Below are 21,198 nucleotides of genomic sequence, written 5' to 3'. Positions count from 1 at the left end.
GCAAAACCAGGATTTTTCTTTTATTTCACTTGAGTCAGAGGTTAATCACTGATTTCCCATTCAAACATTATCTCCAAACCTGTTCTGTGGACAGTCGTAGTTTCCATTTTAAGAAAACTAAATATAACTGTGCTGTGTGTAAAGGTGGACAGGGCACATGAGCAATTCCAAACCTACCCTAGGAGTAGTTGGAGGATATGTGGCGATCGTGGGGGAGATAAACTCACTGGGGGGGTGTAATGTGATTAATATAGCAAATATCAGCATAAATCAATCACATTTATTTGTTTAGCAGATGTTGTTGCCTTTAACAATGTTTAAAAGACAAAACTTTTAGAACCAAGAGAAGATTAAGCCTTGAGCACATTTACAGTAACTACAAGAATAATTGCAGCTAGAGTCTGAGTGTTTTCTTCAAAAGAAAACTTAAAGCTTTGCAATTTCCCCAGATGCTCGCTTTTATATGCACCAAACAAGACACTGCGGGTAAATATTAAGCGAATGCAATGGATGCATGGTTATGCTGATATCTACACATCAGGAAAAGTATGTCAAGAAATATTTGTTGAAGAAAAAGACAGCTAAAAGGTTAGCTAAGACATGTATATAACAGTATAAATAATGTATATAAACAGATCAAATTAGTAACATAACAGTTGAAACAGTAGCTGGGTTTGATTTGCATGATGTGATGAGAACAAGAGAGATGAATGGAAATGTTGAAGAAACTTTCACTAATGCACAAAAAAAAGTTCTTTGCACCCTTCAAGACTTCATGCATGTTCAGGGTAATTAAAACGATTTTGTGAATCTTTGACCAGGCAAAGATTCAAAAGCAGCGACTCACCAGCTGTTTCTGGACTGAAACAGCAAACAATAAGCTCATTTGACTCACTGCCATCTTCCCAGATATGATCCACCATCCCAGATATTCCCTGAGATTAAAGTCATGAAGAAGAGCCCCCTCCATTTTCCCTTTTGTAGATGTCCACCGCAGTGTTGTTTTCAGTTTGGACAACTTCTTCTTCCGCTGGTGTCCATTTCAAAAGTAAGTCCATAGTTAAAGATACATAAAACTTACAAATAAGGGCTGAGGTGTCACTCTCCAGCACCGCCTTCACCTACAAATATGATTTCTCTGGCTCTATAAAGAGCAATTTGACAAGGACTGAAGGCAGAACTTTCCCAAACTAGGAGCTGATGTCATGGTGGCTGCATCAATCTATGGCTTCAGCAGCCAGGCTACATTTGGTCCATCTCTCAGAACAATTCCAAATTCACCTCTTTGCTCACTTTTGGAACATCTGGCAGTCAGGAAGTACCAAAGTAATGACAGTAGGAGCCACCCAACGACCTTCAAAACAGCTCTTCGGGTAGCCTTTGTCGTCTTCACAGAATGTTGTCCATCAGGATATACAGTAAAAACCTCAGATCCACGCACGCACACACACCAGCCAGTCCAACATAACAAAGTGAATGCTCCACACTCTGATTATCGGAGCTTCAAAGGAAAATCGTCCTGAAGATGCCGGAGCACAGGATGATGGCACCTGTAAGCTCGGGATAGTTGAGGTTGCTCCTGCCAGAGCATCAGGTTTTGTGCGGGAAAAAGAAAAAGCACTCGCATCCACTGTTTTGTACATCATCATGTCTTTATTTGAGTGTAAACAAACTCTGAAAAGAGCATCAGCCAGGTTCTTGATTATTGGCATTAACATGATTAATTTCTTTTGCAGTCACAGATAAAACATGATCACTCCACGGCAAAAAAAAAAAAGTCTTCTTGAACAAGTCACGTCACGTTAAACTCTGTCCTGGAATATTTTCCACCAATGCAACCTTAAAAATGAATGCACTGAACATAGTTTGAAACTGGCAGGTTATTGTACTGAAAGGAAAACAAAATGCCCTTGGAGCAGTCGCTGAGTGAGGCCTTGAAATAATCTCACAGCACGACAGACTTCTTCCACGATAAAAATGATTGTAAGACTATAAAAGATCCTGTTCTGCAGTGCGTGTAATAAATAATGGGACACTTCCATATGAACTGTATGCGACCTAAGTTCAGTCCAGAGCTGTAAATTCATTTTTTACTTGGTGGATGCCGTGTTAAGGTGCTGAGCATGTTTGTGTAAGTGAGGATTGAAGTGTCACCACTTGGGAAGGTGGAGTGTTTTGTCCGTGTGTGTCTGTCTGTGTTAAAGGTTTGGACACAACCAGGCGTCCAGAGGCTCATCAGGTTAGTAGCAAATCAAATAGTTAAATATATAACAGGACAAGAGTTGCAAAAATAACCCTCTTAAAAATAACAAATAAAACTTGTCATCACAGCAGTAATAGTGTTAAGCTCATGTGCAACATAATTCGTTTAGTCACTTTCATCGTTCATGAACAAAAAAAATATATATATTTACAATCAAACAGAGAACAAATACAGAAATCATAGTAAGAAGAAATGTGACCACATTCAGAACCACAGACGAGTTATGGGACTTACACGAACTGACAATGTAAATGTAGTGTGTGTTTGGGTTTACTGACCTATTCTGACAGACTTCTACGCATTTTCCCACTGACCTTAAAGGTGAAAACCACACCTGGAACCAACAAATAAGAAAGCCAAGTACCAGCCTCCATCTTCAGTGACAGAAGAACAGTTTTTCCACCGTTAACAATCCCCAATTCAGCCAAAACACCAAGAGAAATTAAGAACACGGTGCCTGTGTGGCAATTACAGTTCAATGAATTCTGATTTATAAGTGCATTTCGAAATTTTAGGGTTGCTTTTAGCAGGCGTATACGGCTGAAATAGAGGAGCAAAAAAACTGATCTGAGCCTTTTTAAAACACACTCCAGATAAACTCGTGGATTTGTGGGTGGAAGGAGACGGATAGAAGGGTTCAAGAGCTTGTGCCGTCTTTGTAGTTTGTATCATATTCTGTCGTGTTTCAGAGAGTCAAAAGGCACACGCGCCTTTCATGACGGGACTGATGCGCCTTCGTTGCATGTTGATGTCATGTGTAAATGTTGATCCCCCGCTGATACACCTCTGAGGCAGTAGCAGAGGCAAAATGGGACGTGTGTGTGTGTGTGTGTGTGTAAGAACAAGCCGGCATAGCTGAACTCGCCACTTTAACCAGCGGCGCGGTTTACATTCAGCTCGTTGTGTATAGGGACACATCAGTGCAGGGCTGAGCCACCCCTCACCGATATATTAAATAACAGAAGAACTGCGGCAGGTTAACGAGGAAGCTGCAACCCCTCTTTATGAAAAGGGCTAAGAAGGACAAAACGTACAAAGGGCCTCTCCCCATAGAAAAATGTCTTGGTAAGGGAAAATGATTTCCCGACTGAGGACATGTGACAGAAGTTGGTATAATGAGAAGATTACCAACAAACAAAAACTAAACCTGTTAGCTGGGAGTTTGGGTCCAAGAAAACAAGCTTCACTCTTATTAGACTATAACAAAATAGCTTTCAAAGTGGCGTGCGAGTCACTTCTTTCATCACTAGAGACAAGGACAGCGATGTTGAGAAAATCTGTCTTTGAAGAGAGAGGCTGGGCTGCCTTTGACAGAACAGCTTTCTAAGCTGCTGCAACTCTAAAAGAGCATCCTGCTTTTGTTGTGTGACAGTATGCACTCATGTGGCTGTAAGAATGTATGTGTGTGTGTGTGTGTGTGTGTGTGTGCAATAACCTTCAATCACACCTCCTTTTAAGGCTTTCAAGCTGCTTTGGATCAAAGTGAGTCCCAGGGGATAATTCAGCATCAACATTGAGTTCAGAGACTTCATAGCCTGCCTTCGTATACTCCTGAATTCAATTTATTCAGGCACATCTCAACACCTACATGATCTTTTGATTCAGAAAAAAGGAGATTGACGTCTCTCCAGCCACTCATCTTCTACTGGCATCAATTTGTTAGGTTCATCTGAATTTTGCTTCTTGGATTTAAAAAAAAAAAAAGAAAGAAAGAAAAAAGATGTTAAATGCTAAAACACTTTACCCTAATGTCAAATCAGGATTGGAAAGAGAGAGTCCCCCCCAGGAGAGAAACAAGGACAAGATTCACATCCAAGACTGAAATTTAAGCCCTCGTCTTAGAAGCGGCGAGAGTGCAACAGATGTGCCACCGACTGAAGCCAAAACAGCGCAGGGATGAGGAGAAAAAGAAGTGTTAAGAGTGTTAAAATGAACCCCACACTGGCCACAATATTAGAATAGAGCAACAGTACATTAGGCTATATGCGTCTTCATAATTCATAATATATAGCAGTCGCAGCCACCGCCATCCATTTTAGAAACACATTTGACGGAAGGGGAGGGGACAGGAGGAGGAGAACTTCTTTCTGGAGTTGGTTTTAAATAAATATTGTATTTGTTCCTCCTGCCTGGCAGGCTGGGAAGAGAGGTGTGGCAGATGATGGCGAAGGGTAGAGTGGGAGGGGGGCGGGGCTTCTATGTGAAGTTCTGGAGTGGCTGGCTGACCCTCATGCAGGCCCAGTAGAAGGCCCGAGCCAAGGTGACGAGAACCAGGAGCAGCATTACGGCCCACGAGGCGTAGATCCCGGGGTAGGTCTGAGCCTTCACCCACGTTCCAGCCTGAAGCGACATGACACAGTGCAGACAGTTGGAGGAATTCAGTCCTTTCAGAGGAGGCTTGCAAAGCTTTTCTGAACTTCTGATCATATATGATCATATCGTGTTTACCAAATGATTAGAATTAGTCTGAAAAACCTCCCACGGTCCAAAGTAAAAAGGCCAAATACTTTATTTTGTTCAATCAGCTACATACAGAAAACACTCAATTATTGCAGGTCTAAATCCAACGGAAACTCACTTTGCAGCCAAGGCAACACCAACAAAACATTCAGTTCAGTTCTCTGGCAACATTGAATTTTTCTGTTTCAAAGGCACAATTCTTCATGCAACAGCTACAGAGGAGTGACTTAGGAATGAAGGCGTAAGTAGTGTTCCCATCAAGTATTAAATGTGCAGCTGCTCAGTAAGAAAATATTTAATGAAGATGGTAAAAACGACTTTGAGAGAACCCGCAGGGACTTTCTACGACTATGAAGATGTGAATTCCCACTTTAACGCTACAACACAGGAGCAAAGCTAACATGCATTATAAAAAGTGAATTAAAGCAAATAAAACCCGATTCACAAAGCATTTGTTTTATACATCAGCATTGTTCTCAGGAAACCTCTTTTTTTTTTTTTTCGCCCCTGGCCTAGATTAATGCTTTTATGTAGAATAAAACACCAATATTTAACACTTGTAAGCCTAGGAACAGACTTCCAGTAAAGGTTTTGAGTATGTTGCAGAAAGAAATACCCATGAGGTCAAAACTAAAACTGTTCAACCAAGCCTAAAATCATAAACATGCTATAAAGTCAGCTGTTTACTTGCCGTCGGCCTCCTTGTTTTAACGATACAAGCTGCTCTCACAGGTCTTAGCAATCTCACCTCCTGGCCCATGCTGCCCGTACGCCACGCATGCAGCACGTTAAAGCTGTTATGGTTATGAATCCTCCTTTCTCTTAAATGAAAAAAAAAAAAATCTATTTTCTTACTCATAATTTAATTAAGTGTGGAAAAGCATTTTTCAAAGTCTGTTTTAGATTTTTGAAGCAGTGCACACGTCAAAAGGTTTGTCATTTATCTCCTCTTGTGCAAGTCGTTTAATCAAAAAAGCCTTTTAATAAACAACCAGATTCAGCAGTGAGACATTTACTGCCACTACACCAGCATTATGCAACGCTCTCAGCAGAACACATTTAATGTCTGCACTTTGCTGACGTGCATTCATGCTTTCAGGCACGTTTGCCTGTGTGATGTATACCATTTAGTGCTCACAGTGCGCCCTCTGCTGGTCACAGAACAGAGTGCAGCGACCATCTGATTCTGTCTGGATATCACTGCACTCTTCATTTACTCCGGACTAGGGTTGGGACATACCAACCCAAATTTCTAAGCTGAATGGCGATATGCAGCAGATACCGCATTTTATTCGAATTAGGCTAAACGTTAAGTTTCATCTCAATGCCACACGTATAAGATCTCACAAGCACTTTAAATCAAATGAAAAAATGATGTAAAGACTGTTTTCAAGCTATATCCCCTCCAGGATTTCTTGTCCTGCCCAACAAAGCACAGCCGTGCAAACAGCAAAAATATAAACAAAGAGGAGAAACAGCCCTTGTATCGTACATAGTAGCATGCAAATGAACATTTAAAAGAGCTATAAAATCCAGAATCTAACAGGTAAACATCAAAATGAACAGATCTTTCCAAACGTACAGCTCTATATGGAAGGAACACTTCATAATTTAGTTTAACACATTTAGTCATGAATTTGAAGATGTCGCCACACATAAAGGTGGTTACTGTATTTGAAAAGCCATCGTCACTCAGTTGGAAACAATATGGAGGCATTTTAAGCTAATATAGCTCAGGGCTACGTGGCACGTGAGGAGCAGGAGATCTACACAGGACACAGCCGACATTAGATTGCATCTTGTCTGGAAAAAAATTCCAGACTGTCTTCAACATGAAGACTCACTGTGTTCAGATTATATCCTTTAGTAGCAGTTTACACCAAGAGAAAAAGTACTCAGCAGAAATACTCTTCTCTGTTCGTCTGCGAGCTTTGCAGCCGGAGCGCTGCTTATGCATAAAGTAGACTGTGTTTGTGTCTCACTGACAAATAGGGGCTCGTCACTGTGTCTGAAAGGTAGCGGCGAGGTGAACGCCCTCCGTATTAAACAAGTAACAACAAGACAGATTGCAATTGTATGGCCTTCTCCTACCTGGTTAGTTTTATCTGCAAATGTAGGGAGGCAAACGGAGCTTATTCAAAAAATACTGAGACTTCTCCCAAAAAAAGGCAATTGCGTGCCAGACCGCCAGGTCTTTTATCGATGTACAACATCCTAGTGTCATCTGGATGCCGGTGTGTCACCTGGAGGCGTACACTCACCATCAGCCCGGCGGTGGAAATGCTGAACAACAAGCAGAGTAGAAAACACCACAAGCTCCGCCTCCGAGGATACCTCTGGCCAATGGAAGAGCTGCAGAAGAGACGACATGAAAAGATTATTTATATTAGAAAATGATGCCAGACATAACAGAAGGAAAAGCTCAGCTGTTATCATCAACAATGGATGAATAATGATGGTACCACCTGCAGAAACCCTACTGTCCACATTCAATCCAGATTTTTTAGAGCATTTTTGATCTGACCAATTAAAATCTAAGACTGCGCCGGTACACATGAACTTTGCTATATATATGCACAGGACTGCAATTGAAGAAAGAAAACAAACCGAATCATGAAATCATAAATACGAAACAAACTGGCATCACAGGAACTATTCATACCCGGTTTTAATCTGCCAGTTCCCTTTCTTTAGAGCGGTATGAATGAACTTTGCTCACAATGTTAAGAAGCTTATGAAGGTAGTGATATAGCAACACGGACAGCAGCTAAGTAAAAAATAAATCTGAAAGTACAAAACATACAAAGAAATGCATTGAGACTGGTAAGATAAGATCTTGAAAGCATTTGAGGTAAGAGACCGAGTCACATTACGAGGATGTAAAGGGTTTGAATGAAAAAACAAACAAAGCAATCGGCCTTTCAGAGCGACCCGGAGGTCACTGCCTGCTCACTTTGTGTTTTCTGTTCAAGCTTAAAAGTTAAAGCTTTAGTTAAATGCCAAAAATTCTGTGAAGGCAAAAAATGTAAAAAGGACGACGACAGCAGGGGGTGTGAAGGATGATTTGCTTATAGCTACTCACACTTTCCTGCAGTGTGGGCACCTGGCCAGTGTCCGATCCGTGAACTCTGTCCACTGAAATCACAAAGAGAAAAATGTGAGCTTCAAGTGGAGCCAAAAACAGTGAGCGGCACAAATGCCAAGTTATCAGTTACTGTGATGAAGACCTCTCAGTATTACATTAAATTTTATTGCCTTTGACCTCTATTCTAACACACATTTTTTTGGTTAGCTTTAGCTTACACCTTGTACATCTGGTATATCCTTTAACCAAAAAGAACACATTAAAGGTTATGGATGCAATGTGAAGCGCACATTTTACAGTAGGTTGCTTCCTGTGTAATCAGATATTACAATAAAAGAACAGATTTCCTCATTAAATGACGATGAGGTCCTACGTACGTTTTTCTTTTGCTGAAAAACCATCGAAAGCACAAAGATGCTGGATTTGCATGTGCATCTTTGCTTGATTAATCTCTTCAATTAAAGCTATACAAGCTAGATAAATCAGGCCTAAAACAGATTAGAAACTTGAAGATAAATTCCTCTCTTGAGGTCTTTGTGAAGAAAACTTGAAAGATGTACAACCACTATCGGAATTCCTGGCACCAGGTGCTGGTGTGCTACAGAAAACATGAAGAAAAACAGTCCACTACAGGTGCAGACACTTATTCTGCTTGGGTGCGATGCATTTTTAAACCCCACAGAGCAGAATACGCTGGGCATACTTTACATTATTCTCGTTGTGATGTTGTACAAACAGCACAGAGAACATGTTCACTAGACCTGTGACAACAGATTCGCCTGCACAGATTTGTATTTTCCTTCAGCCACCCCGTCTTTAAGCAGGTTCAGACAGTCCAGCTGAATTTTAAACAGCCCACAGGATCCATCTATTCTCTGACTACACCGACCTCCTCTCTTTCATCATATATCCAAACCATCTTCACCCGTCTCGCAGATTGTTAAAAGAGCGGCGAGAAAAATAAAAAGTTGCTTCCCCTTCAGCACAAATGACTGCAATACATCAGCAGAGAGTTGATAGGGTTATTGATCTGCAGCAATAACTCAACATTTTCTTGGCCCGGAGCGAGGATGTTTTTGGCTTTTCAATAATTCACCTTCTACAGTATATTTCGAAACAAAAACCTTGCAGGGCTGCTGAACCTGTCACAGGATACTTCAGCTGTGGAGAATAAAAGTGTCACGAGAGAAACAAAACGCCAAAGGCCAGAGCAGTTTCATCATTCAGCATAACGACGCATCCTCTCCTCAAAACATTTTTATTAGATCTCGGCTGTCTGTGGCCAATGTGATTTTAATGGTTATATACTTTATGCCGTAAAAAGAAGGTGAGGACCTGAACCAGGGATGGTGGCCGTAATGACGTGGCAGTTCTGACTCCACCTGAGTCTCATGAGAATAATTAATGCATATTTTCTTAAAATACAGACATTATTGGTGGCTAAATTATACCAATTCAAAATGTAACTATGCACCTTGGAAACCCATAGCAGGTGTCAAATAAAATGTAAAGTACAGCTGTGCACCGACGGCATAAATCTGCTGAGAAGCTTTTGGAGATGGCTCAGGTGTCGACACCTGACCGAAAGGGCCTTGATCTCCATCAAGAGCTACTTCTTACTACGTCTGACAATATTTACAGGGAAGATCCAATAACCTTTAAAAGCAGGACTCATATGTTGTATGAGGTTAAACCATTAAAAAGCCCAAATATAGTCAAGTAACAAATGAAAGAAAGAGGAGAGAAAGAGGGAGATAATGCCTGGGTAATGGATAAAGGGCAGCGCAGACACTTCAGGCACACATAAATCCTGCTTAAGTGTGAAACTTTATCATGTGAGAACACCTTGGCAACCACGGTCAGCTCCATTAGCTGAATGATGACAATGAGGTGTGACTAAATCTATGAAGTTGACCTTTGAGGTGTGCCGTTTTTAAAGCCAATACATTTCTTTGCACAAAGAATCAGCGTTCGTTTCCGGTCCAAATCTGAACCTTTAGTGGATTTATTTTACATTTTTTGCCTTAAAGCGGCTGTTAAACTGTTTTTCTGGCCCAGGACCTGTGACCTCCAGTGGATATTTTAAAGGGTCACCGACCCTCTAATCCAACTCAGAAGATTTCCCAAAAATAGAAATAAACTGTGATGTCTATTATTGTTAGTGTTCGGCTTTCATTCATTCCAAAGCATGTTTTTAAGTGGAAAGCTGGTACCAGGAAGGTGTTGCTGCAGTGTCCACAGGAGACTCTGGCTCCAGTGGGCTGGGGGTCAGGACTGGCCGGACCCGGATGAACTGGACCCAGATTTATTATCCTCTTACTGAAAGGAGACAGACAAGCACACAAAGTCAACACTCGCACCCCAAGTGACTCGTGATTTATTCAGTACAAGTGAAGACTACAGTAATAATACTTGATGTTTTGAGTTGATGTTTCAAGGACAGACTGCAGCTCTGCTTTATGGAGCCATTCAGCAGCCAGTCCTCTTTTTTTACTACACACATTGCTTTTCTAAAATCTGCCTCCTGATGCCAACAGTAGCTCAGAATCCCCCGATCAGAAAGGGCCACTGAGACGTGTCTGGTTCAGTCGGCATGTCTGGTTTTAATGCAAAACAGGGAAGCTCCTCAGAGCATCATATCATCACTTCAAGTGATCTGTTGACCTTTTGTCAGCGCTTATGAAGCAAAGTTAAACGAACTATACAGTAAAATGCAAAACTTTCAGCATATGTTACTGTTTACAGTTAGCACACAGCGGGCGAATAGTTTCATTTCAAGATCAACTTCTCTACATCTTTCTAAAAAGCACACGACATCATCAACGCAGATGATTGATTAGAAGGTATACTGTGTTTCAACTAACAACAATAATAATGCACTCACAACATACTTTTAGTCACAATCTCAACTTCAGGGTCTGCATTTGTAAATCTATCGTGAGTTTCTGACATTTACAACAGCAGAATTTGCGATTTTTAGATAAGAATTGCACATTTTTATGTATAGGGATGAAGTTTAAAAATCTAAAGAAAAAGAAAAGCTGAAAATGTTTCTCCTACACATTTCATGCCTCGGGCATAAACACAGACTTTTATCCGTCTCACCAATTATACCCGGCTGCAGCAGCATGATGTTCGGTGGAGCTGCCAAAGCTATGCATTATAAGTGACAGACAGCCTTGTGTTTTCACTCTATGACTCTCATACTATGAAAACGGCTGAAGAACAACTGAAACAGTTCTGTCTTAAACTGTTTCTACTCACATCCCTTAAAACTAAGTTACACAACTCACACAACTCAGAAGCAACTTAAGGGACTTGAAGTGGAGATATTGGACATCATTTCTCTCCCTCTATAAGTACATTTGGTAAATTAAATGCGGTAAATTTCTGGACATATTTACAGTGCGATTGCATCAGCCAACTTAAGCAGAAGTGCCAAATATTGGAGGAATAAACAGAAAGGATGCAAGCGGACCGAATCCATTCTGGACAACACTAAGTACACTTCTACCTAACTCACACAAGCGTATTTTGAGCAGTGACGAGCAGAGAAATTACACAATGAGCTGGTCATTGTCGGCATCAAGCGGTAGCTCGGCGGTGTTGTGGATGGGGAAGGAAATGATCTAAGACGAGTCGTCCCTTGTTGCTGCAGAAGCCGATGAGACATGAGAGCTGCTGCTTCATCTACAAGCTCAGGTGGGTGAAGGTGAGAGGTCACAAGCACACTGTTTATAAAGACAAGTGTTTCAAGGAAAGATAGACTATCTATCCATCTTTGTGAGATAATAATATGAAAGAATATGAAAGAATTTCCAAAGTGTGTGTTTGATCAGGAGCTACTCTTGGGAATTTATTAAATATATTGTAATAAAGATTATATTTGTTCATTTGGCCTTTACTCGAATAGACTCTTGAGATATAAAATCCTTTACAAGCAGCAACAGTTACACAAGTGGAGACACAATATCCACACAGCAATATGCACAGAATAAATGTATACTTCCTATCTGAGTATATCTATACCAGATAGATGCGTGATGAACTTCTGATGAAGCTGCAGACTGAAAATTGACTCTCAACATAACCCCAATCTCTGAATGAGTTATTGACTAAAACAACACTGTTTGCATACAGCATACTCCCTAACCAGACACATTTCTCCTAAAAATGATGACATGCAGAAGTGAAAGCCATGATGTGGCTGTTGTAACGAGGCTTTTATTTCCTCATCCGGCAGGCTGAGCTCGGTATGTAAACTGTGCTGAGAGCACAGCCTTAATTGAGGGACACTGTTCCCACTACACCTTGTTTCCTCCGCTTCACTTCTCTCTGAGAGCCGTACATAATGTTACTGCAGTCTCACAGTGCTGCACACTCGCAGTCAAACACAAATAATTCCTCACCAATATGGTCGGGGACAGGCAATCCTCTGAGAAGTGACTTTGCAGATGAGAAGACAGTTGCAGGGGCAGCGAACGTACTTCTTCCCTGCTGGGGCATTCTTAATGGGCTGCAGAGGGAGACAAACACACCGCAGGAAGAGATAAGAAGACAGCAGAGCAATGGATTAGAAGAGACGAGAAGGAGCCAATTATAATTGATGGACGAGGATGAACTAAAAGTACAGGAGGGAGAGAGGTATTCTGGGAGAAATTGGATGCGACTGTACACAAATTGAAGGTTAACAGTTCCAAAGACATAATAAAAGGACTTAGTGTAAAGCCTGTGTAATGGAAATGAGTTATGATTGAAAATGAGACTTTAAGCATTGTGCATTCATGCTGTACAATCACATTCATGGCAAGTAAAAGCACAACAAATGCATTTTAGAGGCCTTCTGCAAACAAAGAGGCTCACCCCAGCACTTCATAGCAGTAAAGAGGGCAAACTTTTTCCTTTAAGCGCCCTAAAAACCTTTCCCTGGACTTTGTGGCACAGCAATAATACATGAACATGATATTATATATATATATATATATATATATATATATATATATATAATATATTATACCATTACATGATCATGAAGCCCCTATAAATCAAAATCAAATCAAATTTATTTGTATAGCACATTTCATGTGCAGAACAATTCAAAGGGCTTTACAAAAAATAAAAGCATTGCAGCAGGGAGTGGAAGAAGCATTAAAAATACATAAAAGAATATAAAGAGAAACAAATAAAATATCCATCCATCCATCCATCCATCCATCCATCCATCCATTATCTTCCGCTGGTCCGGGGAGCAGGTCGCGGGGGCAGCAGCTTAAGCAAAGAGACCCAGACGTCCCTGTCCCCGGCCACTTCCTCCAGCTCTTCTGGGGGGACCCCGAGGCGTTCCCAGGCCAGCCGAGAAACATAGTCTCTCCAACGTGTCCTGGGTCTTCCCCGGGGCCTCCTCCCAGTGGGACGGGCCTGGAACACCTCACCAGGGAGGCATTCTCACCAGATGCCCGAGCCACCTCATCTGACTCCTCTCGATGCGGAGGAGCAGCGGTTCTACTCCGAGCCCCTCCCGGATGACCGAGCTTCTCACCCTATCTCTAAGGGAGAGCCCAGACACCCTGCGGAGGAAACTCATTTCGGCCGCTTGTATTCGCGATCTCGTTCTTTCGGTCACTACCCACAGCTCGTGACCATAGGTGAGGGTAGGAACATAGATTGACCGGTAAATCGAGAGCTTCGCCTTCTGGCTCAGCTCCTCCTCCACCACGACGGGCCGGTGCAGAGCCCGCATCACTGCAGACGCCGCACCGATCCGTCTGTCAATCTCCTGTTCCATTCGTCCCTCACTCGTGAACAAGACCCCGAGATACTTGAACTCCTCCACTTGGGGAAGGATCTCATTCCCGACCCGGAGAGAGCATTCCATCCTTTTCCGGCCGAAGACCATGGTCTCAGACTTGGAAGTGCTGATGGTCATCCCAGCCGCTTCACACTCGGCTGCGAACCGCTCCAGTGAGAGCTGGAGGTCACGGCCTGACGACGCCAACAGAACCAAATCGTCCGCAAAAAGCAGAGACCCGATTCTGAGGTCGCCAAACCGGACCCCCTCAACCCCCTGGCTGCGCCTAGAAATTCTGTCCATACAAATTATGAACAGAATCGGTGACAAAGGGCAGCCCTGACGGAGTCCAACCCTCACAGGAAACATGTCCGACTTACTGCCGGCAATGCGGACCAAACTCTGACACCGGTCATACAGAGACCGGACAGCCCATATCAAGGAGTCCGGCACTCCATACTCCCGGAACACCCCCCACAAGAGTCCCCGAGGGACACGGTCTAACGCCTTCTCCAAGTCCACAAAACACATGTAGACCGGTTGGGCGAACTCCCATGCTCCCTCCAGGATCCTGCGGAGGGTATAGAGCTGGTCCACTGTTCCACGGCCAGGACGAAAACCACACTGCACCTCCTGAATCCGAGATTCGACTATCCGGCGGATCCTCCTCTCCAGTACCCCCGAAAATACCTTACCAGGGAGGCTGAGGAGTGTGATCCCCCTATAGTTGGAACACACCCTCCGGTCCCCCTTTTTAAAGAGGGGGACCACCACCCCAATCTGCCAGTCCAGAGGCACTGCCCCCGATGTCCACGCGATGCTGCAGAGGCGTGTCAACCAAGACAGCCCTACAACATCCAGAGCCTTGAGGAACTCAGGACGGACCTCATCCACCCCCGGGGCCTTGCCACCGAGGAGTTTTTTGACCACCTCGGCAACCTCAGCCCCAGAAATGGGAGGCCCCACGTCTGAGCTCCCCAACTCTGCTTCCTCATCGGAAGGCGTGTCGGTAGGATTGAGGAGGCCCTCGAAGTATTCCCCCCACCAACTCACGACGTCCCTAGTTGAAGTCAGCAGAGCCCCGCCCTCACCATACACGGTGTTGACGGTGCATCGCTTCCCCCCTCTGAGCCGCCGGATGGTGGACCAGAATCTCCTCGAGGCCGTCCGGAAGTCGTTCTCCATGGCCTCCCCGAACTCCTCCCAAGCCCGAGTTTTTGCCTCAGCAACCGCCGAGGCCGTGTTCCGCTTGGCCTGTCGGTACCCATCAGCTGCTTCCAGAGTCCCACTGGCCAAAAAGGCCCGATAGGACTCCTTCTTCAGCTTGACGGCCTCCCTCACCACTGGGGTCCACCAGCGGGTTCGGGGATTGCCGCCACGACAGGCACCGACCACCTTACGGCCACAGCTCCGGTCGGCCGCCTCAACAATGGAGGCACGGAACATGGCCCATTCGGGCTCAATGTCCCCCACCTCCCCCGGGACATGGTTGAAGCTCTGCCGGAGGTGGGAGTTGAAACTCCTCCTTACAGGGGATTCCGCGAGCCGTTCCCAACAGACCCTCACAATACGTTTGGGCCTGCCAGGTCTGACCGGCTTCCTCCCCCACCAGCGGAGCCAACTCACCACCAGGTGGTGATCAGTTGACAGCTCCGCCCCTCTCTTCACCCGAGTGTCCAGGACATACGGCCGCAAGTCCGACGATACGACTACAAAGTCGATCATCGAGCTGCGGCCTAGGGTGTCCTGGTGCCAAGTGCACATATGGACACCCTTATGCCTGAACATGGTGTTCGTTATGGACAGTCCGTGACGAGCACAGAAGTCCAACAACAAAACACCACTCTGATTCAGATCGGGGGGGCCGTTCCTCCAAATCACGCCCCTCCAGGTTTCACTGTCATTGCCCACGTGAGCATTGAAGTCCCCCAGCAGAACGAGGGAGTCTCCCGGAGGAGCACTCTCCAGTGCCTCCTCCAGGGACTCCAAAAAGGCTCCTTCCCCAGCAGAGAGGTGACGTTCCACGTCCCAAGAGCCAGCTTCAGTAGCCGAGGATCAGACCGCCAAGGTCCCTGCCTTCGGCTGCCGCCCAGCTCACACTGCACCCGACCCCCATGGCCCCTCCCACAGGTGGTGAGCCTGTCGGAAGGGGGACCCGTGTCGTTCCTTCGGGCTGTGCCCGACCGAGCCTCACGGGCACAGACTCGGCCACCAGGCGCTCACCGGCGGGCCCCACCCCTGGGCCTGGCTCCAGGGGGAGGCCCCGGTGACCCACGTCCGGGCAAGGGAACACGGTGTCCATTTTCTTTGATCATCATAGGGGATTTTGTGAGCTGTTCTTTGTCTGGTCCCTCATCTAGGATCTGTTTGCCATGGGTGACCCTACCAGGGGCTTAAAGCCCCAGACAACATAGCTCCCAGACTCATTGGGGCACGCAAACCCCCCCACCACAGTAAGGTGACAGCTCAAGGGGCAGAATAAAATACAAACAAATAAAATCATTTAAATAAATTTAAAAACAAGGAACAGTCTGGATAAGTTCAAAGATATCGTGCAGATTTCATGCATAGACACATGAGAAAAGAAATGTTTGTAACCCGGATTTAAAAATGTCTCCATTTGGTGAAGGTTTAATCTCCACTTAGCAGCATAACAGCTAAATGCTGCTTCTCCATGTTTAGTCTGGACTCTGGACTGGGCCAGCTGACCTGAGTCCTTGGATCTAAAAGCTCTGCTGGGTTTATATTCTCTGAACATATCACAGATGTATTTTTATTTACTGGTGTGATGTGTTCAGATCTCTTAGTCCGGGTTAAAACTCCAGCAGCAGCGTTCTGGATGAGCTGCAGATGTTTAATGCTCTTTTTGGGAAGTCCAGTTAAAAGAGCATTACAGTAATGGAGTCTACTGGAGATGAATGCATGGATGAGTTTCTCCTGGTCTTTTTGGGAGAGGAAACCTTTAATTCTGTTGATGTTTCTGAGATGGTAAAAAGCTGCCTTGGTGACAGCTTTGATGTGGCTGCTGAAAGTCAGATCTGAGTCTATCAACACTCCGAGGTTACGAACTTGGTCAGTGATTGTAAGGGCCCGAGTCTCAAGATATTTGCCAACGCTGACCCTCTTCTCTTTGCTACCAAACAGAATGATCTCAGTTTTGTCTTCATTTAATTGTAGAAAATTCTCTCTCATCCAGGTGTTTATTTCCTCCAGACACTGACACAGTACATCTGCTGGGCTGCAGTCTTACTTTTTCTGGCTAACGATTTTGTGATGCAAATGTATTACTCTTTTGAACGTATATTGTTTTGAGAAGCAAGACTGTTTATTTTCCTAGCAAACTAGCCGGACTACCTTCGTCAACGCCAAAACGAGGCTGGCACTTGGCTCACATGACACAGCAGGGGGTAAGTCAATGTTCATAAATGATATTGCTAATATGGGATGTCATACAGCTTCATGTCAAAAGAGGCGAACTATCCCTTTGTCTTAGGGGCGGCTGTAGCTCAGGAGGAAGAGCAGTTGCCCACCAAGGTCGGTGGTTCCACACATTCTGTGTGTGTGTGTGTGTGTGTGTGTGTGTGTGTGTGTGTGTGTGTGTGTGTGTGTGTGTGTGTGAGAATGAGTAGGAAGCACAAAGTTATGCATAGACTCAGACATGCTGTAAGAGTGTGTGTGAATGGGTGAATGTGGCATGTAAGTATGACACGTGAATTGATAAGTCTGTATTTTATTTTGCTTTAATCTCATGTAGGAAAGTATCCTTAATCTTGCACTGTACCCAATTTTAGAAAAACTAGATCTTTTTAAACATTAATTTTAAGGAAACCATCTTTCATGCAACCTGATAACTGACATTTCAGTGTATAAAAATATCTTGTGTCGTCTGAGCCGTGATCGCCTCATGATGATGACGACAAACCGGAAGAAAGGTTATTTCACCATAAATCTGCAGCAGTGAAATAACAATTAATACAGCCGACTTGCAATGATTTGTTCTAATTGTCATCCCACCACAACTGTTCACATTACCACAATGTCTGATTTATCATTCTAATTAACACTAACAAAGTCAGTACAAAAGACCCTACAAAAGAAAATATCGATCATAATAATGCTGCATTACATGCTGCATGTCTGCACCCCAGACGATTTCAGTGTAAACGTGTCCGTGTGTTACATAACAAGGTGGTCAACGCTCAATATCAACACACCATGGACGCACTGTGTCAGTGTTCATCTACACATGCTGGCTCCATCTGTAACTTGTTTGTGTTGCCTCCTGCTACATCTGGCCACATCTGGCCACATCTCACATTCCGCCTCCCATCTGCACACCGCCTTGCGCTGCTAGTGACACGCACTGGTGGAGCCCCATCAACCTGTGCACGTGGCGGCAGTGATTGCTGGTGAAATTACAAGCCGTGTTGTCATCAGCGCAAACTGTCAAAGTGTCCCAATCATGGTGACCTTCTTTCCGCGTGTAAAGACTAGCCTGGTAATTAAAGCTGCTGCTGAGGGTCTGTTTTCCCCGAGTCCTGTCACAGCTCAACAGTCTACGGACAGAGGTAGTAATTCAAACATTCAGTGCATTGTTGTCATTTCAGTTCATGATTGTGTAATTGCTACATAATCACAATAAGACCGACTAAACATCGAAGCATTTCTAAATATATTGGATAGCGACGTACTTGACCTCGTTTTACATCAGCCCAACAGTTCACATTATATTCGCCGCAACTCTGATTACTAATTAGTTAAATACTTAATTTTAATCTATTGTGTGGGTTATATGGTCATATAAACACACTAATTATAAGCCACTTGGAACTGAAATGACCAAATCAATCCGATCAGAAATGTGTAACTTTGGGTTTTTGAATGAATGTATCGTATGCCGGAGTAGATTCTCAGTCATCCAGGTCATCAAAACCCAAAGAGCTTGAATAAGGACAGCTGGAAGTCTTTTTTTTTTTTTTTTTTTTTTTTTTTTAAATTAAATTCTTGAAGATGCTTCACCTCTCATCCAAAAGACTTATACAGTCCTGAAGAGGCCTTTCGGAAAATAAGTCCAGTTACCCTGATTCAAACTCTAAGATTGAATATTTATTCTTTTATATTAATATCTTTCATTGTAATTCTTATTTTTATTGCTAGCAGGACGAAGAAAAATTTCACTGCACATTGTATTCTGTATGATTGTGTATGTGACAAATAAAACTATCTTGAATATTAATTCTATGTTTTATAGATCTTCGGGGTCTATAAATACCAAAGATAGCATGATTACTATTCTTTCACAAGTTATAGGAACTATTAGTGACATTTCTTCTAAATCTGGGGATATCTAAAGTAATTAGAACACCAACTCTGAAAAGAGACGCTGATAATGTAACTGCTCGACTTAAAAATAAAATAAGACGAAAAATTTAGCTACAAGGGAGGAGGAAGACGTCTTAAGAGGCAAATAATGCAAGAATAGTGGTAAAATATGACCCCAACGTCCGATAGCAAGATAAATTGACTTTTGTGATTTACATGAAACAAGCTTTCACTGGAAGATGCAGGTCACTTGTTCGCACCAGCGGCCGGCAGCAACATAAAGCATTTAAGAAAACTGTTTGCTATGTTTTTACTTTGTTGCTGAAGTGGAAAACAACCAAACTGGACAAAAGACAATAATGAGACAGAAATTCCAACAGCATTTAGGAAAAAAAGACATCTCACAAATCACAAAAACAGAACAGAAAACGCGTCACTTTTTTAGAAATCACAACAGGCAAACACCAACAAAATACTACTCTTAAAAATATATCAGACACAGTGACTTTGAAGAGGGGAATATTTTTTTCAGACATCTGTCACTTTCCTCTCTGAAATGTTGCCTTCTGTGAAATGTTGTATTTTGTGAAAAGCCACATTCTTTCACGTTTCCACATTGTGTTTGGCCAACGTGCTTCCTGAAATGTGTGTTTTGCAATTGTTTTTCTATTTCACTGGAGTGTTTTCTACTTTGCTGTTATGTTTCCTGAAATGTTGTGTTGTGATTTAGATTTTGCGAAATGTCTGTTTTAGTTATCATTTTTTTCAAAAATGCTGCATTTTCTGAAATCTCATCTTACTGCTGTTGTGTTTTCTGAAACATTTGAGCCAGTGTAAATATGGGTCTTCGGGGATCATCTACGAACTTACCGTGGCTTCATTGCAAACTCCACACTTCACCACATGCTGGTGGATCTTGCCCTCCACGGAGATGAGGCTTTGACACACCCTGCAGCTGATAACAGGAGCGCTGCCGCTCTCTGGGGAGGTGAGGGGGGAGTAGAGTGGAGGGTCCTCTCCGAGAAGCACTGAGGGCTGAGTGGGGCTTGGGAAAGGGGGGAGGTCTTAACAAGGAGCAGAGGGACAAATAATAAATACAGAAGTAATAAGATTGGTGACAAATGCAGGATTGTTCAGGGAACACAGTCATGAGAGTTGTGCAGTGGATTGGAAAAAGACTCAATTCCCATGACAAGTAACCTACTATAGTAAACAAGATAATAAGATTTGGTCTCGACTAGTTCAACAGAAAGGAGCTTTGGAAGAAAAACACTCCTGGAATGCTGAGCAGGGTTTGTTTCAACACATGAGTCTAGGTATTTGTAAGAGACTGAGTTAAATCACATTGTGTGGGACAGCTTAACTCATAATCAAATCATATGCAACATGCAGAGATGTCTGCTCTACTTTCTGTATTCAGAGTAGGCTGTGAGGGCAAACACACATTTTTGGAGCCATATCTCAGGCCTTTCTCACTAATGAATTTAGACTCTTCTGGTGTGTGAGCAGTGATTGGTCGCCGCTTTCTCTTACAGACTCCCTTAGCAGCCTCCGTAATGGCTTTCTACCATGTCAATCAAATCAGGTGTTACTAGGATGCTAGTTAGCTAAACATTACAGTTATCAAGCCAGCGAGGACAGTGGGCACCATTAAACTGTTGAAATGCATGCACAAATTTATGTTAATGCTGGCATACGATATACTGTTTAATGTACCATTGCTACCGTGACAGTTAGGCTTTGCGGACAGTTTGCCGGTACTAAGTAGAGCTAACTACCACGCTAATACAATGGTTGCTGGGTTAGCCTGTTAGCACATCCTCTGGCAGCTTCACGTCACGACTGTAAAACAGCGTAATTTTTCTACAGGAGATTCTCATGAGTACACATCACACAAGACAACATCATATTCTGCCCAAGAATGGTCACAACAAGCCGACTCTTTGTCACTGCCACAGCTGAGGTAGCAGGCTAATAAGAATGCCCTGTCAGTGGATGCTAAGTAAGCTAGGCTAACTGAGGGTGGAGGAGAGCACCATGGATACTCACCCTCAGGTTTGTTGGGCACTGCGCTGGGAGAAAACCCACCGTTACCGCTGCCAAGAGCACCATCTCCCAGATCGGATAGTAACGGGGACCTCTCTCCGTCCGCCATACCGGGAGCGAGATTGCAGACCTATACAGTGTTGTATTGTTGTGTCGGAAATGCAGGCGTCACATGATCGCGCCACCGCCGCTGCCGCTGCTGCGGTAACGATGCCCGGGGGTGTGGCACCACTC

General features: G+C 43.7%; 1 protein-coding gene across 1 annotated transcript; it reads right to left on the bottom strand.

Moving 5' to 3' along the window:
• Positions 1-1,645: 1,645 nt before the first annotated feature.
• On the bottom strand, positions 1,646-21,161 carry pip4p1a (phosphatidylinositol-4,5-bisphosphate 4-phosphatase 1a). The gene is made up of 7 exons (XM_075482794.1): positions 20,968-21,161; positions 19,789-19,982; positions 12,218-12,324; positions 10,022-10,127; positions 7,806-7,858; positions 6,985-7,075; positions 1,646-4,603 (listed from the first exon to the last, which is right to left on the bottom strand). Exons 1-7 carry the CDS (start codon positions 21,071-21,073, stop codon positions 4,460-4,462), a joined length of 801 nt encoding a protein of 266 aa, XP_075338909.1. The 5' UTR covers positions 21,074-21,161; the 3' UTR covers positions 1,646-4,459.
• Between the last annotated feature and the right edge of the window lie 37 nt (positions 21,162-21,198).

Source organism: Odontesthes bonariensis, chromosome 14 (genome assembly GCF_027942865.1).
Source record: "Odontesthes bonariensis isolate fOdoBon6 chromosome 14, fOdoBon6.hap1, whole genome shotgun sequence".
Classification (NCBI taxonomy): Eukaryota; Metazoa; Chordata; class Actinopteri; order Atheriniformes; family Atherinopsidae; genus Odontesthes; species Odontesthes bonariensis.
This window is presented reverse-complemented; position numbering and strand designations above follow the sequence as displayed.